Source organism: Crocodylus porosus, unplaced genomic scaffold, assembly GCF_001723895.1.
Source record: "Crocodylus porosus isolate Cpor-Errol unplaced genomic scaffold, CroPor_comp1, whole genome shotgun sequence".
NCBI classification, from domain to species: Eukaryota; Metazoa; Chordata; order Crocodylia; family Crocodylidae; genus Crocodylus; species Crocodylus porosus.
This window is the reverse complement of record NW_017728918.1, coordinates 62,536,135-62,561,071: the sequence shown is the minus strand read 5'-3', so window position 1 is coordinate 62,561,071 and position 24,937 is coordinate 62,536,135. Positions and strand designations below refer to the sequence as shown.

The 24,937-nt window shown below is 38.1% G+C and overlaps 1 protein-coding gene and 1 long non-coding RNA gene across 5 annotated transcripts in view; one reads left to right on the top strand and one right to left on the bottom strand.

Annotated features, from left to right (window-relative positions):
- Nucleotides 1–6: 6 nt before the first annotated feature.
- On the top strand, nt 7–24,882 carry HMGN3 (high mobility group nucleosomal binding domain 3). 4 transcript variants are annotated; one of them, XM_019537659.1, is made up of 7 exons: nt 694–792; nt 17,749–17,799; nt 20,182–20,211; nt 21,063–21,110; nt 22,915–23,028; nt 23,145–23,244; nt 23,546–24,882. In XM_019537659.1, the coding sequence occupies exons 1-7, from the start codon at nt 730–732 to the stop codon at nt 23,557–23,559; spliced, it is 420 nt and encodes a 139-aa protein (XP_019393204.1). In that variant the 5' UTR covers nt 694–729; the 3' UTR covers nt 23,560–24,882. The 4 variants fall into 4 exon arrangements, with proteins under 4 accessions (XP_019393205.1, XP_019393204.1, XP_019393206.1 ...); XM_019537660.1 differs by lacking the exons at nt 694–792; nt 23,546–24,882 and adding an exon at nt 7–79 and having other exon boundaries at nt 23,145–23,539; XM_019537661.1 differs by lacking the exon at nt 23,145–23,244.
- LOC109311812 overlaps nt 19,145–24,937 on the bottom strand; it is a 29,235-nt gene continuing 23,442 nt past the window's right edge. Inside the window, exon 3 of the long non-coding RNA XR_002101623.1 lies at nt 19,145–19,511. This is a non-coding gene — a long non-coding RNA (uncharacterized LOC109311812). The remainder of the gene's footprint in view (nt 19,512–24,937) is intronic.

The following is a 24,937-nucleotide window of genomic DNA, read 5'->3' as shown; positions in this document are numbered from 1 at the left end:
TTTTTTGGTGGCCCCCCTCGCTTTCTCTCGCAGCGGCGGCGGTGGCGGCGCAGCGCGGGGCACTATGCCGAAGAGAAAGGTGAGGCGCCCCCCGGGGTCCCCCCTCTCATCGCGACGGGGGCATCTCTCCCTCCCTCCCTGCCTGCCTGCGTGCTCCGGCCGGGCGCCGGGACCCGCCGCCGCCTGTTGCAAACCCGTGGTCCTCCATGGCACGATGGACTCTGGCTTGGCTGTAGCGGGGGCGCTCGGGGCTCGCAGCCTCCAAGTCCCTGCCCTCCCCCCACCGCAAAAAAATGCAGCAGCTGCAGCTTTGTCGCCGAGGAGGACTTGCTGCTCGCAAACTCACGGCAGCGGCTCGTCCATCCGCGGCGGCGGGGGAGGGTCCCACCGGGGCTGGTGCGGAGGGAGGGGAGAGGAAAAGCCATGTTTAAAAACCAACTACACCCTTCTCCTCCCTCCTGTGATAGACCCGTATGTACCCACTCCCATGTCAATCAGGACAGGAGCCGGCACGGGCGGGCAGGGCGGAGATCGGCTTACACGTCGGAGCAGACACCGAGTTCAAAAACAGCGGAGGGGGGGCGGTTTCTGCTGCCCCTTCGCCCCCGCCCACCCTGCAAGGGGATGGTTTGGTTTGGGCGGCACTGCCAAGCTGGGCTGGGCTTGTCCTTGCCAGGCGCGGCCTCCTCTTGCTGGGGTGGAGGCTGCAGGAGATGCGTCTCTTGGGAGATGGCAGCAGTCCCAGCAGCCAGCGATGGGGGCACGGGGGCTTGGAGCCGGCCCGGCGGCCCGGTGGGTCCCAGCTGCCCCGGGGTCTTGGAAGGAGGCACTTGCTTTAAATGTTAACTTCTGTAATTGTCTATTCTGGAACTCCTGACAGTCCCTGAGGCAGCTGTGGTCGGCCAGGGTTGGAGAAGGTGGCAGGACTGGGATGAGCCACAGCTTTGATCCCTGTGTGAGACCTCCTGAGCCACCTGGTCCTTCAGGAACTCCAGGATTTAATTTTTAAACATGGTTTATTTGTGCCTGCATTGTTCAGGACTCACTTCCAGTGCCTGGGCCTCGGGAAACAGCTGCAGGATTTTTTTAAAAGGCGTGTTCATTACAAGTGACCACCAGACAGGTTTAGTAGGGCTTGGATCTTCGAAAGGACTTTAGATACCAACTTCCAACAGGCATCTAAAATCCCAGACTTGAACTTTTTTCTTTTTTTTCCTCCCTCTTTATTACAGTTACTAATTAAGTGTAATGAGAATCTTGACACTAATATATTAAAAAAAAAAAAGACTAACTGCAGCCTTTTCATATTAACTAGGCCAAATAAGGTAGGGTCACTTATGTTATTGGGGATTTGCGGAATGTGAGCTGTTACCTTCCCATTATGTATACTGTGGTTGGATCTTAAATCTGTTTTAATAAAAATGACTATTAGATGGTGATTTCCAGACAGCTAGGAGTTCCATTTTAGTCTTTCACTGATACATCATGAGTACTCTCAAAAATTATCAAGCGCACTGTTGAGGGTTTTCAGATTAACTTTTTCTTAAGGTGCACTAATCTATTCCTGGTGAAAGTGAGGAACTAATAACTTTATTGCTTAAAATTAATGGGTACAGTATAGTTTTCTTCAATATGCTGTCATCCTGGCCTACAGGATTTCTGCATTTCTAGGGCTCTGTCTTTCCTGAGTAATGATTGAAAATTAGGCTGTCCTGTGATGTTTGCATACCACTTTCCTCTAGAACCTTGCAAAATTGTCATGTCTATTCCCATACCCAATTTTATATTTCTGCCCCTTTGGCAGCCTTACATATTCTCCCCTTCAAAAAAAAAAAAAGATGCAGCTGATTTTTTCAGTGATAGCAAAATTAAACTTGGGTCTTTTCCTTCCATGGTAAAGGAATGCAGTACAACTAACAATGAGTCTACTTTTGTTGTTTCTCTTAATAAACCTTGGATCTAAGGAAGCTCAGAAATGTTAATGCCTCTGGAAAGCTGCAAGACTATGGGCCTGACTACAGGAGGAAATTGATGACATAGATTCAGCAGAATAATAGCTGAGTAATTATTCTGAAATAAAGTTACTTTTATTTTGGAATAAAATGCCTATGTGAGGTGAGTTAGAAGTAGTATATCAAGTATATGGGTCAGTTTCTTTTTGCAGATGTGTGCGTCCATTAGCAAAGTGAACTTTTCCAATAAAACAAAAATCTTCAATCACAAAGGTCTGATTTAATTGGAAAATTACTTATCCTAAAAGTGTACAGATCACTGAGTATATAAACATGTAAATTTTAGGGTCATGCAAATAAATGGTAAAATTGCAGAAGGGGCATACGCAGAAGTAAAAATGCATGTGTACTTTATCTAACTTGCAAGACCAGTCGTGCTCTATCTTTTTATTTTTTTTCTCTTCTGTGTTTAAGAAGTCATCATTTGACTCCCTTTATTATGAAATGCATATTGCAAATTTACCACAGCCAACTCTGGTAGGACATTCAGCATTCCCTAAAATTTTGGTCCCCAGTGGTCACTGAATTAGATTGGAAGGGGCAAGTGAAAAAAAACATTTGTTCATTGAGATGGTGTCAAATACTGCTTTGGAACAAAGGGAGGTTGAACTCTGGACTCTTCTAGTGAGACCTTTACATGTGTTACTGCCTGTTGTAATACCACATAATGAAGTGAATACAACCTTTCACAAAGAGAACAGTGTGCCAGCGTGGGCTAAGCTTGAGCACTGGGGCGATACTGGTAGCAGTGAAATCTTTGGAGTTAATTTCAGCTAGGGCTGAACAACAAAAGAAAAAAAAAATTAAAAAAAATACTGTCCAGGCAGGTTAGAATTAGTAAATTCTTCAGCTGTTTTAATGGCTATATCAAAACATCTCTGCATAAGCAGAGAAACAGGGAACTTAAATGTGTCCCAGGATAAACTCAAAACAGTAGCGTGGTATGATTGCCAAAACATGGCTTTAGCATGATCATTGAAACTTAAAATGAGTATTGCTGATCTTACTATTTGTACATCCATGATGAAAGAGGTAAAAAAGTCAAGTAACTTGCTCAATGTCAAGCCAGGAGTCTGAGATGTAGTTGAGACTGCTTCAGAATGATTCAGTCTTCACTGTCAAAGGACTTCCCTAGGGAGGGCTCCATGCACCTGGCTCTACACAGGCAGTGCCCCAATGTGGATGCTTTGTGCACCACCAGGCATGTGCTAATAGGCATGCCTGAGGGAGTAAGCTTATTGGCACACATGGGGTGCTGTGGTAAGGCAGCTACGCGGCACTGTGGGGCTCCCTGGTGCAGTCTTTTAATGATAAAGATGTGCTCTGCTTGTTATTTATCTAGTTATAGGACGCTGTCTGCATCTGTTTGGAGAACTTTTTTTTCACAGAAGGTTCAACCCAAAGTAATGACTAATTGAGTGTGATTTTTTAAAATTTATTTCACAGCATCTTTGACCACAATAGTGATATTTTAAAAAGTACGAATAGAATACTTTTCTATTAGTGACTCAGCTAGGTCATTTGCTTGCTAAGCGTGGTCAAAAATGCTAGCTTCTGCAATAGAATTGATGCCAGATGTGGTGAGCATTTAAAAGAGATAACAAGGTATGTTAATACAACATCCCTGTATGTTCTATAAACTGTTGTTGATGTTTTTTTTAAATAGTGTGTATATTAATACAAAAAGAGACCCTGTGCTCAAGGACTAAAAGGTATATTAGGACTGAAAAGTTGAGTATTGAAGAGTTAGAAATTTTGTCCCCCCTGTACAGATGTGTTAATATATAGCCTTTAGTAAGAAGATGATGCTGTATTTTTTCCATGAGACCCATGCCTCATTCAGTATGTACAGTGATTACTGAATGGATGGATATCTGTTCAATATTCAGTTTAATTCTTGTAATTTCTTTCCCATACGTCATCAAATCTTGCTCTAGACACAGACATTTTAATTTCTGCATTGTCTTCTCTATGGCATTAAAACAAGAATAATTTATTCCTTTACAAATGCTTATGAAGTTGCCTTCACAGCACCCTGATGAAGTGAGAAGGTTATGTTATCTATGTTGTTCATATTGGGAGCTGAGCACACAGGAATTAAGGTCACCATTGTCAGAAGTATACTTTGCTTTGGGATTCTTAATTTTGGAGGATTAATGCTTAAATTTAGCCTTTCTTCTTGCTCTATTTTTTTTTTTTGCATCTCATCCCTTCAGAGCACCTCTCCCTTTGATTTCTGCTTCAGTTGTGAGTGCTAGGGAACTTCCATAAATTTGGTATCTCATATTAGGCAGATAGTAGCAAACACACAGTTAGTGGCTGTGTTGAGTTTGGTTTGTGATTTGCCTAATATCACCCAGAAACTCTGAGAGAGAGAGAGAGAATCATTTTCTTCATGATGGAATACAGTAGCCTTAACCATGGGACTATGTTTTACCCTTTAAAAATCCTCTGCCTTATTTAAAATATGGTTACTAACTTTTGCAACATTGTAAAACCATAGATCTTTCAGAAATGACTCTTTCTCAGATGGTCATCTGGTGCCCTGGGTGAGGCAAGAGGCAAAGCAGTATGGGATCTTTTTGTTAAAGGCTATATCATAATGTATTTTTATACAGGGGCCTAATTAAAGTTGCCTTTACAAATTTGTTTCTGGCATTTCCTAAATCATAGGTGCTTGACTTTCTGGCTTTATCATTCAATGGTGGTTTTTAATGTAACTTTCTACATTTAAAAAAAAAAAAAAAGCATTTTTAGGGGGGAAAATACTCCATCGTGTAGAGAGGTACGTTTGATCCCACATGTATCGGCAGTGGAGTTGGAAATTGCAGACCCATGGCAGAAACCTCTATATCCTGAGCTTACAACAACACTGATATAAGATGACAACCTTCTCCTAGCATGTGGATCAACCTGTGGAATGGTATTGATATGTTTTGTCAGTGGATTTCGGAGAGATTTGCTAGTAAGAGTGCAACCTTGATATTTGGGATTTCTTAGTTTCATGTTCCAGAGGTGAGTGTGCTGTAATGCTGATAGGTTAGGAGCCAGTGGGCAGAAGATCTTTCACCTCTTTTTTTTTCTTCCCTAGCCTGGTATTGTGCTTTTTTTGATCCTTGCATCTGCATTTCAGTCAGTGTTTCCTACCTGGGTGTAAGCATTCTCTAAAATTCAGGAGTATTGAGAGCAGTTCCCTCTTACTTCGTTGCCTAGCCCAGGGGAGGGCAATTTATTTCAGGCAGCGGGCCGCTTCCTGAGTTTTGGCAAGCCATCCAGAGCTGCGTGACAGGCAGCCAGGGACAGATAAATATTAATTTTCTAAATTTTTTAGGGGTCCCATGGGCCAGATAGTATGGTCTGGCAGGCTGCATCTGACCCATGGGCTGCATTGTGCCTACCCCTGGCCTAGCACGTCAAAAGCTCCTGGAAGATAGGATGCATGACAGCAGAAAAAGTTCTTGTTAGCCTCATTATCCATGAAGTAAACTGATGAGGGACACGATCTTTAGAGACTATTTCTGCTGTATTCTAACAAACATTTATCAGTGATTTCAGAGGCTTATAACTTGGTCATATTTGGATGTTTTTCCAGAGGTAGAAAAAAGCTTCTTTTGGGCCCTAAGCAATTTACAGGATGGAGGTTTCAGAGTTTCTTGATGAAATTATTTTAAGACAGTTTTAGCATAGAGGAAAAGTATGTTGCTTTCCAAACTTAATTCTTGGAAATGACTGAATTAAAGCAAAAAAATAAGTCATTTTGAGATGCAGTGCTGTAGGTTGGAAAAGTTCAAGCTGAATGGATAATGTTTGGAAAAGCTGTAAGCAACTGAAAACAGTCTTATAATAGAAAGTCCCTGGCAAACCTCCCTATAGGTATCATCCCTACAAGTATCACTGCCAGTTAAGCCTGCACTGTATAGATGTCTGTCTTATAATTGACTCTTTGATTCCCCAGTGTTAAACATGAGCAAACTTTCTTTGAATCGTTACAATCTGACAAGTAAAAAACAGACTTAAACTTTTGACATAGATGAAAAAAGTGCAAATATTACACTGAGTGCATGTGTTACGTGGCATAAAAGATGCTGGAGTAATGCTATTTTCTTCTGCATCTAGTTGCAAAGCATTTGTGTTTAAAACATGGAAAAGATAAAAACAGAATGAATGTACTGGGTCACCTTTTGTATCACTTAATCCTTTTGGTAACCTATAACGGATTAATGATAGCATTATATCTTGAGTATATCTTAACTATGCTAGTGTTAGAGTTGGTTTTAAGATCATTAGATTATGGTTTTATAGATAATTTTAAACTATAGTTGGCTATGGAAAAACCCAGCAATTGATTAGCCATTTTTTAAAAACATATATCAACTTTTTAACTACTCGCACTTTTTAGATTCTGTCACCCACTGACTAATTTTAGTTGTATTTTGCTCTGAAATACCACCACCCCCTAAATGTTCAAGTGAGTTATCAACCTAAAGTAATTCAAAAATTGGTTATATATATTGAAGTGTAAAGAAAATCCTGTTGTTATTTACAGTTCATCGGATATCACAAGTCGTCATCTCCAAATTTTTCAAAATGAGCAGGTGCAGATATTTCATTTATATACAAGGATTTTAGAAAGTACTGAGTTTTTCACTGGATCAGAAATTCTTTGAAAGCAGATCTTCAAGCCAACAGAAAAATCTTATTTCATAATCTGAGATTATCTGTTTTGGTAATTAGTGTCATAAAACTAGCCTAGTGATGAAATGAAACAAATACACAATGAAAGATAGCTAATGTATGTTCTGCGATTACATATGTTCTGATTAATTAAGTTTCTCTCAGAGGACTTCAAAATTTCTCCACTAAAATTTCTAGTGAGCAATATTTATGTATAGTAACATTCTGGGAACATTTTTAATATTGTAGTAGCAAAGTAACTTGAAATTACATTAGACTAGAAATTATTATAAGTGTTATAATAGTATTTGTGTAGGGTGAAGGTAAACCTAGTAACAATATGTCTTGGAAATCATTCTCTAGCATTATGTTGTTTCAATTACTTTTTTTTTCTTAAGAACCATTTTTTTCCTTTAATGACTGTAAATAAAGTACAGTAGAGCCTAACAACCATAGAGGTAGCCAAAGAAATGGATGGTCACTTTAGTATTGGACCCTTATATCTTTTCACACCAGTGCCTCTTCTTTTCATCCCTCCCAGCAGCTAGCTGCTGACAGCACAAGAAATGAGTATGTTACATCAAGATCATTGTGTAAACTATGCATGGCACCCTTAATCACAAACGGAGATAAATATTTATGTATGGGCATATCAGCGGTTAACTAGTGACCTACACTGTTAAACTAATTTTGGGGACAGGAAAGGAGATTGTAGATGGGAAAGGAAAGAGACTATGCCCCTTGCATGCTAACCAAGAGTGAAATAGAGTCACAATTGTGCCAGGGGTTACGTGACTGCCTTCAGAAAATTAAGACCCATACCACACCTAGGCATCCACAGCCTGATAAGTTAGAGTGTCTGAACTGTACGCTTGGCAGCCAGTTGGTCCGTGCTGATCAGTAGAATTAGGGCGGCCTCTTCTCCATGTCATGGTGGCCTACAGCAGGACTGTCCAACTTCTAGGCAGCTGGGGGCCACCCAGTGCAGGACTGCAGATTTGGAAACCACTTGCTGTACAGTGGCCCCTATGCCCTGGGTTCTCCTCTGCTTCATGGGCAGTCTGGTGGTGTCTGGGGTGTGAAGGAAGTCATGCATACCTTGAGCAGCTAGCTGAATAGCCCTGGTCTACAGGATTACTTCGATTCATCCATGAGATAACACACTTCATGAGATGTTATTTGGCCATGAGATGACCTTGCATGGGGTAGATGCGATAGATATGCTAATTACACAGAGCACCTAATACAAATGGCAGAAAATCTCAGCACCATCAGCCAAGCAGCAAAGCATCACCCAGTAGGGCCACCAAGAGGCAGTGGGTGCAGCATGATTTAAGGGTATACTAAGAGTATTTGGGTGATAAATTGTAAGAGAATTTTTAAGAGCTTGCATAGGGTAGTCAGCCAGCTATTTGAGTTAATCTATGAATTTATTTGCTGCCAGAAAAGTAGGACAGTTAAACAAGCTGCCCAGGGAAGTAAATTACACTGGTGTGAATGTATCACATGTTTGGGCCTAGAGGGAACACAGTTGGGTGATGAGACAAAAATCCTGAGGTTTGCCTTATCTGCCATATAGAATGAGTGCAAATTCAGAGAGTATGGTAGTAAATACAGGAAAGAGAGTCTTGCTGCCTTGGCTATGAACAGGGCGAGTGAGCAAGGACTCAGGTGCTTACTTGGTGATAGTGGCATGTCTTGGTTGAGCCTTTTGCAAGCACGCCTCTCCCACTGGTCCTGCATGGGCACTATAAATGCACCAGTGAGACTATACCAAGGTGTCCCTTTGTGACTGCTCTGGATACCTTGGTTTCAACTCTGCTTCAGAGTGGCCACTGGGGACGATCCCTTTGGGACTAAATTTCTGGGTTTTGAACGTGCCTGCATGGGCAGGTGTATGAGACTTGCTTGGGCCCATCCTGACCAAGGCAGGCTGGTGCCTCAGGATGGACATGCCCAGGAAGCATGGAGCCCCTTTCTGGCACATAGAATTCTTTGTGAAGCAGTCCTGGATCTGAGGATATATATCTTTTTCAGAGGAAAAGGCAGTGTAAGCAAGATAATATCATTCCCAGCTGCTAAAGAGCCTTCAGCGCTTACTTACCTCTGACCCTGGGCATCTGATGTGCTAATAGTACCGCACAGCTTTGGTCTATGACAAACTAAGCAGATAGGATAATTACAAAAGTGCATTCTTTCTTCCTCATGGCAGAATATTACATATTCTTTAATATTACATATTTGCCTTTTGATCATATTTTGTTTTTGTTTTCTTTTTCTTTTCACCTCTTTCTTTCTGTCCTATCTTGTATTTCCTCCCATAAATTGTTTAATAAAACCCAGAATGTTGTCCAGTATGGTTCTCTAAGTGTAGAGCCCTTCCATCTGTTTTTAAGCACTGGCTGTAGATGTACCTTGATTGTCAGAGATGCTGATCGATTTAATGGATACAAGGGTGCTGTGAAAATCAAGCCAGTTTTATTTAAATAGGGACTTAAGAGTCTAAACTTAAGAACTGAATTTCTGGCTCTGCAGACAGATACGATGCTTTCAGAACTGGAGCCTATTTTTTTAAATGGTGGCCAAAAGAACTTGCATTAAATAGTTGTCAGTCTTGACTATCGCTTCACTAGGTTATTTTGGTCCTGATTTTGATTTTAACAGGTTGGTAGTAACAAAATTATGGAACAAATATTCATGCAAGAGTTTCAGCTTGGCCAAAATTCTCAAATGTGAGACCCTAAAATCTTTCACCCCAGCGTGTTGCCTATTTTCAGATATGCTTGAACACCCACAGCTCTCCTGTTGGACCTGAATCTCCTGAAAATAAAGCCACTTATTAAGAAGCAGAAATATGGATTAAACATCCAAGAATGAAAATATTGGTTCCTAAAGAAGATGGCAGCATGAACAGCAGCCTCTATATAGATCTGCTTTACTTTTTCATGTTGTTGAATAAAGAAAATAATGTCCTCTAAAAGACTATTTAAAATGAGATAAGTTTTGAACACTTGCTCTTAATTTCTTATAAAAAAAATGTAAGCTGTTTGTTTAGTAATAATTGGTTAAATAAATCTTAAATTAGGTGTAATTCAGAGTTTGCAAAATGCCATGTTTTGGGTCCATGTGGCTTAAATTTATAGTTGAACATTTAGAGCTTTTCAAGTAGGAATAACAAACCAAAAATCTACAGTAAAGTTTCTCTTTGAGAAAAACATTTATTAGAGCAGAACAACATGCGTTATTTTTTAAATTTATTAAATAGAACTGTGCCCTGATTTGTTTGTTTATTTTAAAGAAGAAATTCAATTAGTGTGCTGGGAGAAGGCACAACTAGCTAGATTCAAGTTACAAACATTCCACTGTTATGTTAATTTTAAAAATTGACCTTTCTTACCTCTTGACTCAAGAATGGATTGTAATACTGGCACACGTACTGTATATAATTTTCATGTATATGTAATATAGATACAAGCTAACCATACATACTAAATCTCTTTGATTTGACACTGTAAAGAAGACATGGAGTCTCTGATCCTGAATCTTTTTTCCCCTTGAACTTTTGAGGAATATTTTTATCATTTCATATAAGCATTTTTAAGTATACTTTTGCCTTTTCAAGAGTTTCATGATGTTGACAATATCCCCTTAAAGGATTAGAAAATTAGACATTCTGCTTTTAATGGATAAAAGATGAAGGGATTTACCTTCTAAAAAATGAAGTTTTGTATTACCTTTTGTTATATGTAATTTAAACAAAACAAAACAAATATATATATATATGTAAAGAATGAATACTTTAACATTTCAGGTATATTTGTTTTTATAGTGAAGTGTGTGTTTTATTTAATATAGGTGACTGTAGACTATGTTTGCTTAGGTAACTAGGAAAGGAACATTGCCTGGGAGAAGGAAGCTTAGGAAGGTAGTATTTCATGGAGCATTAGAAGACTTGTAAATAATTCTTGAATAGGCCCAGGAGGGGCTAAAACTTCCAAGTTCATTTCCTACTATTCTGTAAACCTTAGATGTGTGTAATAGTTTCATAGTAGGGTCGAAAGGGACCTGAGCAGATCATCAAGGCCGACCCCCTGCCATGGCAGGAAAGAGTACTGGGGTCAAACAACCCCAGCAAGGTGATTGTCAAGCCTTGTCTCAAAGACCCCCAGGGTAGGAGCCAGCACCACTTCGCTTGGAAGTTGGTTCCAGATCCTAGCTGCCCTGACAGTGAAGTAGCACCTCCTGATTTGCAAGTAAAAATTAATGGAATGCTTTAGATACCACAGAAATGTGTGTGTTGAGGAACATTAAAGTATAAGGTTCTAAATTCGCAGCATATCAGGCAAGTAACTTTATATGTTTCAAATGTTAGTTCAGTGGGACTACTTGTAGGTGAAGTATCCTTTGAGGATAATAGAAATGTGGTAGGTTTAATACCTGACTCTTAGTTTAAAAAAAAAAAAAAAAAAGAGTGGATACAGTGATAGTTTCACTTGCACAGTTAATTCAGATTTGCTTGGAACTATGAGCTCTGTTGCATTAATTGAAAACTGGTCAGAGAAATAAAAGTTATTGATAAATGGGATATTGCATAGGTGGCCGGTGCAGAAAAAGTATCTAGAAAGGTGTCACAGGATTTGTTTGGTGTTAAATTACGGGCAGTTTAGTGTCTATATTAACTTGAAACAGGAAATAGTACTTTAAATCTGTGAATTGATACTACATTCAGAGCTGTCAGGAAGATACGGCAATAAGTAAAGAGATCTTGCAAAGGAAAATAGAATGGGGAGACAAAGCAATGGGCCATGTTCAGTCTAGTGTAATTCTCTTGACTTTCAATTTAGGTATATTATCAATTAATTTAATTTTCCCCAAGCTGAAAACTTGGACCTTTCTGAACAAAGACATGCAGAGGGAAGGGGCAGAAGGGACCTGAAATGCAGTAATTCTGATATGTGATGAGGACGTGATAAATCTTGTTGTTGGCCACTGAGTTTTACTAAATCTGGTTTGGGGAAGGAGTGGGGGTGGGGAGAGGTTGGGGAGGTTTGTATTTGTTTTGCTTGCTTGTTTCCTTGTTTCTGGCAGGAAAAATGTTTGGGGTTAGAAGAGGTGAGACATCATATCATGGTGTACAATACAGATATTATATCCTGAAGCTGTGCCACAAAACTTTTGTTGCATGGAATGTGTTTGCACTTGAATAGATAAAGCACTGAAAAGAAATACTATTGATTTAATAATTATGTACTAGTATGGCTTAGACGAGATGATTTAATGAACCTTCCATCTCCAATTTATAACATAGAATTTAGAATGAAATTAGTGTGTGTTAATTCATGTGGGTATGAGAGAATTAATTTCTGACCACACAGTGCCTAGGTGTTCAGCTAATATTAAGATCCTTCATAAATCAAACATTCATTTTTACAGTGGCCTACCCTTTTTATTAGCTTTTAATACACTGTTCACATTACTAAAATCAGTCAGTGTGTTTATATTTGTTCAGAAGTTGGTTGCTGATGGGATCCTACAGTATCTTTTGGACATCTAAATTGAGGTATTATTGAAAGTACAAAAAAATAAGAAGGCAGATCTCAGATTGCCTTTTCCGTCATTTCCAGACTTATCAGTGACTTCCATATCTACTAGAAGACTATCATCCTTGTATTAAGGTACCACTGAGGACAATGATGGAAAGTAACTTTGTTACTGTTGTAAAGCTACAGCAAGTTTAGATTTTAGCATTGAATTGGTCAAGCTTTTCATTTTATTTCCTTATAAACCATGACTGAAGCCACTGCTATTGAGTGGCAATTCATTAAAAATATGTAAAACACATTATTTCATTGCATTCATCCTTAAAACCCTGAACAGGTTTAAGATTGAAGTTGTTAAGTTTGTACAAGGAATAGTACAGGATAGGGAGGGAGTTCTTGGTTTGATAACCAGTAGGTGCATCTACACATGTGCTTTTTTACGCAGTAGCCTATTTTATTACACATTAGAGTGTTACAGCAAGAACCATGCCAATATGCTAACATATAGTAAAATTAGGCTACTGAGCATTAAGCATCACTAACAAAACACAATTTTTCCAATTATTCACTTGGTCTCATAAAAGATATTAGATTTACCCAGAGAACCTTCTCTGACTAAAAAAAGGGTATGCTTTCACTACTGCACATTGGGGCAGCCTAATGCGTGTTTAGTTAGTACCTTGCATTAGAGGTACTAAATTTAATGCACAGTAGCAAAAGCGCGTTGATCAACATGTAGATCAGGTGTGGGCAATTATTTTGGGCAGAGGGCCACTTACTGAGTTTTGGCAAGCCATCAAGAGCTGCATGACAGGAAGCCCAGGGCAGATGAGTATTAATTTTCTAAATTTTTTAGGGGCCCCGTGGGCCAGATAGAATGGTCTGGCGGGCCGGGTTGCGAAATGGTCTGGCGGGCCGGGCCTGCATCCGGCTCCCGGGTTGCATTTTTCCTACCCTTGATGTAGGGTACCCAATGAGTCTGTCTGTGGAATTAAGTTCAGGGCATTGGCAGTGCCCTTCTCTCCACTGCTTTCCACTTTGGAATGTTGTAAGGTGTTGTTGATGTTTTCTGATTGGATGCCTTGCTGTTGTATGTATGTGAGGTTTCATAGAATCATAGAAGTATGGTCGGAAGGAACCTTGTAGATCTTCAAGCCCGACCCCCCCCCCCCCGGGCGGGAGAAAAAGACTGGACTCAAATGAGTCCAGCCAGGTAGTCATCAAGCCTCTTCTTAAAGATCCCCAGGGTTTCAGAATGATGATTTTGGGGATTCCTTGGGTAAAAATTTACCTACAGGGGACTGGACCCAGTGGGTCTGGAAGCCCCTTCTAGTTCCATGCTTCTATTATTTTTTAACTTGCTGGTGTGCTGGTGCTGCACTGTTACAGCACCAGTGCCCTATATAAGGACTCCACAGAGCAAGAATCAGTAGTCTCTGTTCTTCCAAAATGTGTGACATGCAGCACCTCAACAGAAATTATTTATCTGTATGTCTATTTTGGCAAGGTTATTCAGCAAAGATCCCTTGCTTTTATAATTCAGAGCATGTATGTGTGTGTGTGAATTTTTTGTAAAGTTTTTCCTGATCACTAGTTTGCATACAGGCCTCCAGGTTAATTTGGAGGTACTAAATCTATATGATTCTGTAAAGTTTAACTGGTGCCACACTAAACACAAACTTGATGATTCAGATGCCCAATCTGTAGTAGTATGCAAGGTGCTACTATCTGTGTGCCCTCATGTGCTTTTATAATAAACTCTTTACCCTGATTTGGGTGTCTGTCCCAAAGAATACGTAGTCTGTTTTGTGTATTCAGGTGGTACCTAATGCAGTGGTTCCTAACCATTTTAGACCCAAGGCACTCCTCAGAAAATACCAGCTCTTAGCTTTCGCTCATTTTTTGACTATGGAAAAGTAATAGAGCAGTATTTCTGTTGCAGAGAGCTCAGAAAGACCACGACAGTTCAGATTTTGTTTTTCAACACTGACTTCTTATTCGAAATCACTGGGTTTATCTTGTAAGTCAAGTTTGCAGAACTAACAGTGCCAGTATTGTGTGTGGCATCCCATGTCACTCCTGAAAAGATCTCAAGGCACCTCAGGGTGTTGCAGCACCCTAGTTAAGAATGGCTGGCCTAATATAGTAGGCCTATGAATGGTACTGTAATATGGGCATGCTGAGGGTTTGCTGTGTAGGAAGAATATTGTCCTTTTGAATAACTGTATGCTATCAGTGAGCTTAGTGCTATACAAAATTTGCAAAGGAGTGCCTTCCCTGACTAGTTTACCTCATAAACAAGGCAGAGTAGTTAGAATACACATCAGTGTGACAGATTAGGGTGTCAGGTTAAATACTGTGAGCCATAGCATTACCTCACGTGGAAAAATCTGGGGGAGGAATGAGTTCTTTAGCACTAAACTCAACTACTTTGAAATTGGAGTTCCTTAGGGGTCATCATGGAGCTCTGAACTTGTGGTGCTTGTGGAGATGAATTATTAAATTACGTTTAAGGGTTGTTTCAAATGGATTTGTGTCTATTTCACCCATTCTTGCTAAAAATGGACAAGGTGATTTGGTTCCTGAAATCACCATTGTATTTTCTAGTTATTTTTGTTTTTGTTAATGTAAAAATGTAGTCTGATTTTCAAGTAAATAAATTGCCATCAATAAGCTATATTATTTACTAGAGCACAGTATCAAGAAGGTGGCATTAAGACTTCTTGGGGGGGAGTGCATGTGATAACATTTTAAACTAAGAAAAAGAAAGCAAACTAAGTATACAACTTCAAAGCTTTATTAAGCAAGGTTGGTAAAATTGATATATATTAATTTTAAAAATCTTTTAAAAAATTTAAATCAGAATTTTTATTTAAATAGGATTTTTCTTATTTCATTTAAATTTATTTTGAAGACTTATTTAATGACTTATTTTAAACGAAATCTAAATTTAACACAAGATATTAAGAACTAAACTGCTTCTTATAACATTTAAATAAATTCTCTGAATCCATGAGCTTCTATTTTTAAAAAAAATACTGAGTTACAGGCTCTGTTTTTTGGGGGGTTTTATGTAAAAAAAATATTTTTACTCTGATTGTAATTTGGGAGTTTAAGCTTTGTAAATATGGCAAAATAGGTCATATATTGGGCTTCATTGTATGGGAAACCCAGGGTCTGTGCTTTTGGACTTAAGAGACTGGCAGAGTCGTTGTGGGTTTTGGGATCTGGTCTCTGACTCCAGCAGGAGACACTGCCATATCTCCTTTGTATCGATTGAGCCCATATGGGTGGTCTGATGCATGCATTTTAATGCAGCTGCTTGATACAAATCACAAGCAAAGTTTAATTATTATCTAGGAAAATAAGCAAGATATTATTCACTGTTTTCTGTCACTAAAAATGTAAAATTAATAAACATTTTAAAAATAAGCTATATATTTGTTTAAATAAATATATGTAATCATAGTATAATCTCCCTATACTGTATCAAAATGGAGCAGCAAAAAATCTAGTGTAAAGGCTCTCTTTAGTTGTAAATCTACATGTTTTAATGCTATATCAAGCAGTAAAAATGCACCTTTCTTTAGAAAATAACTGAAGCACAAATTGAAGAACTGATTAAAATTAGGGCTTTACTTTTATATTTACATCACCTGAATTTAAATCCCTCCATGGTAGTATCGGGATAAGTATTGACAGGGGCAATAATAAAATAGATCATTAACAAAGCCAGATGTCCCTTGCCTCATCTTCCTTACAGTGCATACTCATTTTACATTGCTCTGGTTTTAGGAGACAATGTAAATCGCTCTTAGTGTGATTTAGAATTGGCTTCAGTCTCCTTATGGTGAATTTCTTGTTTGGCCTCTGAGTTCTCATCCACCTAGATAGCAGCATCCTGCAACTGTGTTTGTGATTACAGCGCTCACCATCATTTTCTGAAAGTCTTTCAGTTATCTGAGAACACCACCACTGTGGGCTGGGGAGAACCCAAGTGGCTGAGGAAATGGCCAGACTCCATTTTGGATGCCTTAATCTGTTGCTTTTCTAGCAGCTCTGCTGCCCTGCTCTGTGCAGTGCTGCTTAATTTCCTGCTGTTTCTCGTTGCTTAAACAACCAGTCCTAGTTTCCCTTTTACCAGCTGCTGTTGTGGTAAGCTTTCTTTTTCATCAGGAGGGCATATGTTACAGCTACAAAGTCACATTCATTCGCTATTTATGACTTCACTGGTAGGGGACAGGGTTGTCAGTACTCTTCTGCAAGCCTTTTATAGTCCAGTAACAGAACAAGAGAAAAGATCAGGCAACTCTGTTACGAACTAGCATGCCTCTAGCATGCCTCTTTGCTTTCTGTGCCCCAAGCAACACTGCCCTATTCTCCAAATTCCTTTACAAAACTAGTTTGCTTTGGTTAGCTTTTTATTCCAAACCTCTACTTCAGTCTTGTCTGCTCCTGTCCCTGTACCTGATCAGAAAACAAAATGCAAATAATAACCCAACTACAAAAAAAAAATCCCTCCAAGAAAAATACTTTATATAATACTGAATTGTCTGCTCTCTAACCAGAAAATAACAAAAACGTTAATAATGTTTGCCTCAAAGTGCTGGTCTCATTTCTGGTAGACATCGCCTGTTTTTCCCTAATTTCTATGCCTGACTTCTCCACAAAGTGTCTGTTTAGATTATAAGACCCTAAAGAGCTTGTAATCGTCAAAAGGTAAAATATAGTCCACACCTATAGTTCTGCATACATAATGAGGGATCAAATGGCCCCTCTTTATTTTAGGTAAAACCAGGCAAGGGAAAAACTTCCTATGAGGCAGGCATTAGTTTAGGAAGCATTAGTTTTTGCTCTGAGTTTTCCTGTCAGACTCCAGACAGTTCTTTAACTTGAACTGTTTGTAATGGAGGGTGTATAGATGAGGTGACCAAATTCCTAGTAGTCTTAGGCAAAAAAAGATTGAGGAAGTCTGTTACATTTTCTTGAAATATTTACGTGTGGCATTTTCTTATTTCAGTATGTTTTTGTTGTTGGCTTCTTGCTTTCCTAATTGCTAACAGAGCACATATGTGAGAGGAAGAGTAGTAGATTTCTCAGGGGTTCTTAAAATTCCTATTAGATAAATCTCAAGACTCCTCTTCCTGCCACCATCCTACCAATTGCTGACTCGATGGAGCTCCCATTGGAGTCTGCAGATGCTCTTTGTTAATTGCCTGGAATGGTCACTGATGCAGGGTTTTTAGGTATCTACCTGCTGCTAGGTAGCTGATGTCCCAACCCTGGCTGGTAATAGGTCATATGTGTCTTGTTCAGGAAGTCTCAAATGGTTTTGGTCAACCTGGTTTGTAATTGAAACTAACTTGCGAATCTGCTGAAAAAAATGTTTTGTTTTTAAACTGGTATTCAGTTTTTGTGGTATATAAATGGAAAAAACTTAAACTTGATTGTAATCTATGTTACCACGCCGTTTTTATAGATGCATAACAAAATAACTGATTGATTTAACCTTTTCTTTCTAGTCTCCAGAGGGTGCTGAGGGCAAGGATGCAGCAAAAGTAACTAAACAAGAGGCAAGTTTTCCAGTTTTTCATATACTGTAGTTTTAATTATTTTCCACAGATTTACAAGACATAACAGTGTATGCCACTCCCTAAGGAGCCACTTATAAAAATCCCTCACTATGAGAATAATGTTACTTTAATCATGGCAGATTTGGAAAGATCTAATCCTTATGGGCTGACTAATCATAGGTCTCATTTTTACATGAGGTATATTTCAGTTGCAGTTAGTCTGGGTTTGAAGGAGAAAGGGAAGGAAGGATTTCCACATCAAGGAGTTTTGTTTCTTTGTTTTATGTTGTTTTTAACCCCAAAAGAATGTTTTAATACTTTGAGTTTAAAAGCTAAGTGAATATTCAAGTGAATTTCCTCTTTCTTTAAAAGCTTTGAATGTTTTTCCCAAATACATATTTGAACTGAAAACTTGAGTTGGAACATAAACTGTAAGACTTTGAAAAATGTACAATTTACGGAGCCAAGTCAAGTAGCTGACCTGAGCCTCTGTCTTTTAGAAAAGGAAGAGGCACGAGGTTTTAAACAATTGTTAAGTTGCATCCTGAGCTCTGAAGGGAACAGGTTAGCCTTGGAAAGTATAAAGATGTGAAAAGAGTATCTTGGTTTCTGGGTACTCAGTAGCAGTATCTTCCTATGAAATTTCATAGAAGATCAGGAAGAGAGATGGTTGTCTGTACACAAATTAGTGCAATTGAGAGATGTATGTACTTTCTGTTGTATAAAATATGAAAAGGCAATTAAAGGAAACACCTCAGACAAATCTTAAATTTAATGTAACTAACATATTTTTGTGTGTTTAAATTATCTTCTATCACAATTCAAATAGTATTTCCTCAAAACAGAATAGAGAAAGTGCTCAGATTTTTCTTTTCCTAGAAAGATTTGAGAGAAACCATTGTCTATTGATGTCCAGTATAAAGAATGAACATTTCTATTTCCTTACCAGGAGCTTGCAAAAATCTGTTAGAATTCTAAGGAGCATGTTCTCCCTGAAATGTGACAATACTTGAAATAGACTTGAAGTCAAGAATAGATACAATGGCTATGGATGCTATAGAAAAAAACTACAGTAGAAAAGCTATTTTTTGGCTTTGTTCATGAAGACAGTTTAGCTCTGTGTACGTAGCCTCTACAGCTTAGTTCACATAATTGACAGTCAGATATGACAACTTTTAAGTAAAGCAGGATGAACGATTTAAACAACCAAGCCCTTAAACTCTGGGAATATTTAAAAAAATGTAGTAAACTCTCTGTACTCTTACTGTCATTGCAAACCCCTAAGTGTAGCAGATCATTAGGTAAAGCCTGGGTATATGAAAATTCATTTGTTTTTCAAAAATATGATTTTAATGCAAACTGTCTTATTCCCACCTTGTGATGATCAAACACTTCCTAGAGAACCATGGGGTGTAAATAATGTATTTCAGATGATGACATCTTCAGAACATACACGTCTTTATTTTAAAAAAGGCTTCTTCAGTTTACTTTTAGACCCTCTCGTAGTTGGGGCTGGTTATAATACCGTTGTCCTTTTATTGATTAAAAACGGAATTCAGTTTTGTTGTATAGACCAAATTTTAACTGAAATTCATTACAGTGCTATGGAACCAGGTCCTGAACTCGCATGTATTTGTAGCACACTCTTTGGAGTGGAGAACAGGCTGACAAACTCAAAGCTTTTCCAGGCTTCCTTTTCTTCTGCACTGGACCTTTAAAAAAAGAAAAGTAATATGAAAAAACAAAAATCCCTCTCAGTTTTCTTTAAACAGGAAAAAACAAAAGTTAAATAAAATATTTCTTTTCTGAATCTGCAACTTGTTCTGTGCTAAACAACTTCTGTGTAGGATTGGGCCTCTAATTTGTTTTTTAAATTCTAGGATATGACTTCCTCTATAAAGGAACCCTATCAATTTAGCTTGCGTTTTTGTGAAATATTTTGCCTCATGGTAAAATAGCTCCTGCTAGTTTAGAGAAAATATTATTCAGAATATTTTCAGCTCATTTGTGTTGTGCCCTTGACAGCCCTCTCTAGTGTCAGTTTTAGTGTTCTCCCAGCAGTCAGCCATTCTGTCCTGTTTATAGACCTTTCACATAGCAACAAAGGAGAGAGACATGATTATAAATTGTTACTGGAATGTTACTGTAAAATTTACAAATACTGATACGTTTGAAGCAGGTAGCGTCACTGGAAATTCAACAAGAGACTAGATTTCAACTTCACCCCATCCCTTTAAAATGTTAAAGGTCCAGTATATGTGGAACCCTTTTGCTATCCTGGAACTGCATTTTATTTTGTTACCAAATGAGTGACAGATTTTTGCCTTGGTTTGAAAATGATCACCAGCCTATAAAAGCCATTTTTCTTTCTTTCTCTTATAGCCCACAAGACGATCAGCAAGATTGTCAGCTGTAAGTATTTGTAAGAGTTGTTGGTGTCTGCTTTCCCAGACGCACACTTTCTTATCCCAGACTGATAAGATTGTCACTTTATTGCTTCAGATCTTATTCTTAAAAGAGCATTAAGCATGTTTGAAGGAAGGATGTTTGTTTGCAGTTGGTTTTATTAAAATTAGCTCCTGAACAGACCTATGTCCTACTTCTCTCACTATTATGTTGCTGCCTGCACCACTGACTCAGCACTCCTGGTAGCTAGCTGTATCTCCTGACAGATGCTGGTTGTAGAAATTAATATTCTTCTTTTAGAGGAGGGAACGGTCCAGCATAGCTTGATTTGATGCCTCTGAATAGTTTGGGATGCGAGTCAGTTTTGGTCTTTTTTCGGTGTGGATGGAAGGATAGGTGGGAACTAAGTCTCCTCTTATTCCTTTTCTAGTAAATTTGTTTATGGTATGTGTATGTGTATGAGTATGAGGGAGCTCTCTCAGAAAAAAATAAACTCACTTCACAAGGAGTGGAGAGGAAGAACCTCCCAGAGTTCTAGTAATGTTGGAAAAGGTAGGCCAAGATCTTTCCTTTAAGATGGTGACAGCAAGCAGGGTTTATGATGTCCCACTCCATACTCCCTGCTTGGATTTTAAAATGAACCCCAAATTACATTGATTCCTTGACCTGGTTAGCCTATGATGATGCATGCTATAGTAAAGCCTAAGACTGGGTAAGGTATATCTACACAGTGAGATTCTCCCTAGTCTTAAAAGTTGCATGCCATTGACTAGGAACTAAGGAAAGGTGCGGGTGGAAGCATGGTGGTAAATTATCTAGCACATTGTATATGTTGTGTAACTGAACATGTTTTATAGAAACCTGCTCCACCAAAACCTGAACCCAAACCAAGGAAAACCACTAAGGTAAAATTCCTCTGACTTAAATTGCTATAACTAAGTAACCATGCATTTTTCTCCTTTGCATTGTAAGATTCATTATACCATTTTTAAGTATTCATGGTTTATTTCTGAATCAACCACAATTTCTTTTCCAAAAAAAAAAAAAAGAAAGACCCTCCTCATCCCATGACATCTATTGTAGTTAAAATAGAGAGATGTCCTCTTACATGCACACAGAAAGGGCTTTTGCTCTTTAAAGATGGAGCTCGCTTGTCTTGGAGGTGGCAGAGTTGATCAGGATAGATTCACTTTCAAACTAAGGCCTGAAAAGTCCCACAGTAACATGTCACTTTGCTTTGTGCTAATCTCTTTGCTTGACTAAATGAAGAGGACTCCATGCAGTAATGAGAAGCTCTTATCCGTGATTTCTTATGTAAATGAAGCCATCACTAAGATTGTAAGATTTTAAATAAAGGTGAAATTAAAGATGTATTTAAATTGGGTGGTTTTGTTTTTCTACGCCAAACTAGAATTGAAATGAAAATCCTTCCCCAGTAAGTCACTTATTTTAGATACTACTTAGAGATATCCTAGAAAGGCATTTAAAAAAAATCATAGATTAATGTTGGGCCAGGGAGAATGCAAAAAAATCACAACTATTATACCAGAGAAAACAAAACTTGCTTTAGCATTCCTCACTGTGCCCCTTTAAGAATCAAAGGGGTGTCTTTACTTGAACTGAATATTGTAATATTTTTTTCAAGTGTGGGTTTGTAATTCTGTGATATGGAACATTTTTGGGTCTGCACTATCGACTGAAATTGCTGACAGAGTACCATTCATTTTATCCTGTCTTTTCCACATGTGTTTGATATAGAATGTGGAACAGGGAGTAATTTATAGTGAGGAGGGGAGAGGTTTATTTAAAAAGAATGGGGTAGGTTTTTATAATGTTCATTACATGTGGCTATGGGTTTGACATCATGGCTTCAGTATGCGTCAGTCACAAGACAGGCATATATTTGAGGCCTATATCAGGAATTTGGGGCTCCTTTATAACCAAACTATAAAATTAGGAACTGGTTTAGCATATGCCTGTATAGATTTGTGAAACTTTTAAAGGAAAAACAATTAAGTTTATATTTTGGATGAACTAAGAAAGAATTGTATGTAATGTTATATTGTAAGTAACTTCATGTATTTCTAGTGTTCAAAGGTAGCAAATGTGCAGAGATGTAAACTTAAATTCTTTGATTTGTTTTTATTTGAAAATTATTTTACGTGGAATATTTGCACTCCCAAGTAAAAGATTAAAAATAGAATGTAGTACTTTTCTTGATAAAAGGAAGCTTGACTCTTATATCCCAGTTGAAGTTGACAGCAGTAGTTATCAGTTTGGGTCAAGGAGGTTGGAGCAAAGGGAAGGATGGAAAAATCTTAAAATGTTAACCCAGGACTAATTTAAATATCCAGTGACAAATCCTAAAAAAAACTTATGCAAATCCATGGATGGTGCATGTCCTTGTTCATTCCTTGTTCCTTTATGGGCAATATATTGTTTCGGTTTTTTTTCAAATCAATTCTACCAAAGTAAAATATGTTAATGTCTGTAAATTGAGAGCAAATTAGAGAACACTACTCAGTTAAATTTGTTCGTGCTGTCAGCAATTGTAGTTACAGTTAAAAGTGCTCTGGGCTACTTTTAGAGAGGTGGCTGGAATTCTGTTTAGTTCATCAGATATGCTTCGGTGCTATTTTAATATTTAGTTTATAGGGACATTCACAGAAAATGATGCACGCTATCTTCATGTTTTTGATCCTTTGTCAGAAGGAACCCGGGACAAAGGCTAACAAAGGTGCTAAAGGGAAGAAGGATGAAAAGCAAGAAGCTGCAAAGGAAGGTACTACACCATCTGAAAACGGTGAAAATAAAGCTGAAGAGGTACTTTCCACACACACCTTCCACTGATTGAATCAGTGTTTTTTAATTATTCAATCTTTCAGCCATTGATAGCATGTTCATAATGTTTCTTTTTATTGCCCATAATGTTATTACAGATTCGCATCTCTCGCTCAACTGTTAGTGTTTCAACATCCAGAGGTGCCCCACCCAGCACACTGTCAGTAAAAGGGCAGATTGAAACAGTGAAAGTTAAGGGTACGGTAGAGCTTTCTGCATGTGTGCAGTGAATAGAAACAGATAGTTGTGTGGTGCTTTTCATTATGAACAATGGAAGCTGACAGGTAAGGCTTCTATGGCTTTTGAAAAGCTGGGACCAATAACTGAAGAAAAGTGTGTGTATGTACCTGTTTTGTATGTGTGAACGTAACACTGAAATAGATTTGACATTGAGCTGTTGAAAATAATGCATCAAAGGAAAAAGTGTTAGTGTGGGTTTTTTATATGCATAATGATAATTTACTATAGTAATTATGTTCTTTTTTTTTTCCTTTCACAGGCACAGAAAACTGAAACTCTAGGTGACAAGAGCGAATGAATTATCATGAAAATTTTGGGTTGATTTTATGTACCTCTTGGACAACTTTTAAAAGATATTTTTATCAAGTATTTTGTAAATGCTAATTTTTTTAGGACTGATAGTTGACATATTAAACTATATATGAACATTTCCCTTCTCATAACCATGCTTTTAGAAATTTCCATTGTTGGCAAGTAATATAAATATCAATTTAGCATTGGAAAGTGTGTGTAAAATTGGATCAGCATTCCATACACTTGCTTTGAGAAATTAAGTCTTGTGCATATGGTGGTGTTTTTACTGTGTGTATTTGAATTTTTCATGCTGTTTTTCTAGAGCAATAATCAGTGGTGCTTTTGTACTTAGGGTTTATGTGATTTTAATGAAACATGGATAGATGTGGCCACCTGCTGACTATTTTGGGTTATTTTAATGGATTAAAATAAAAGGTCTCCTTGCCTGCAAAACTATGGCCTCCTAATGTTTTCTCTAAATCTAGAATGCCTTACTCATATTTTAACTGTTGTGAGGAAGACTGAGTGGTTTAGCAGCTATTGTGATCTGCATGCATTATATTTGTTTTTTTGCTGGCCTTTGATGAACAATGTATTTAAATGTCCACATATGAGCAGGAGGTCAAGGTTTTTTGTGGTCCATTTATTAATGGGCTTATGAATACACCGTTTCATGTTCAGATTTATTACCATGAGCAAATAGATTTTTGTGTTACTGTACCAGTTTGATGCAGAGATACCAAAACAGAATGAATTGCTTGATTGCTACAGAAGTACAGTAACTGTGAGGCATTCTGGAGTATTTTGGCTTCTCCCCTGCCTGCCCCTTTCATCTAATAGAGCAGATTTTAATGTTAACATCTTATTACATGTGACCCTTGTTTCTATCTGCAGTCTCAAATTTAATATACTATAAAAATTGCTGTTCTGCCTCAGCAGAGGACAGTTGTTAATATATTGAAATTGCTGTTAAACAGCACTATATTTGGTACCTGTTAGAGATGGAACAATGAAAGTATTTTTGAAGTGATTGTGATGCTGGTAAATTAGCTAATGATTTTTAGTACTATACATTACACCTTTTCAACTCATTATAAACACCTTGGATAATTTTCTCCTTCAAACCCTCTTCTCCTGGGACTCTGGTATTTCTATTGTTGTTTGTGGAGGTGGGGTGGGGGGTGAGAAAGAAATGTTCCCTGTTCTTCAGTACAATTGATTTGTATTGCTCAAGTGGTGGCCGTTATGTCTGGGGTTACTTTTGCTTGTTTCAGTCAATAAATAAATGACTGTATTGCCTGACCCTAGTGTTTTATTTATTATTTGGAGATATCTAGTAGCCTGCTCTTAATTAAAA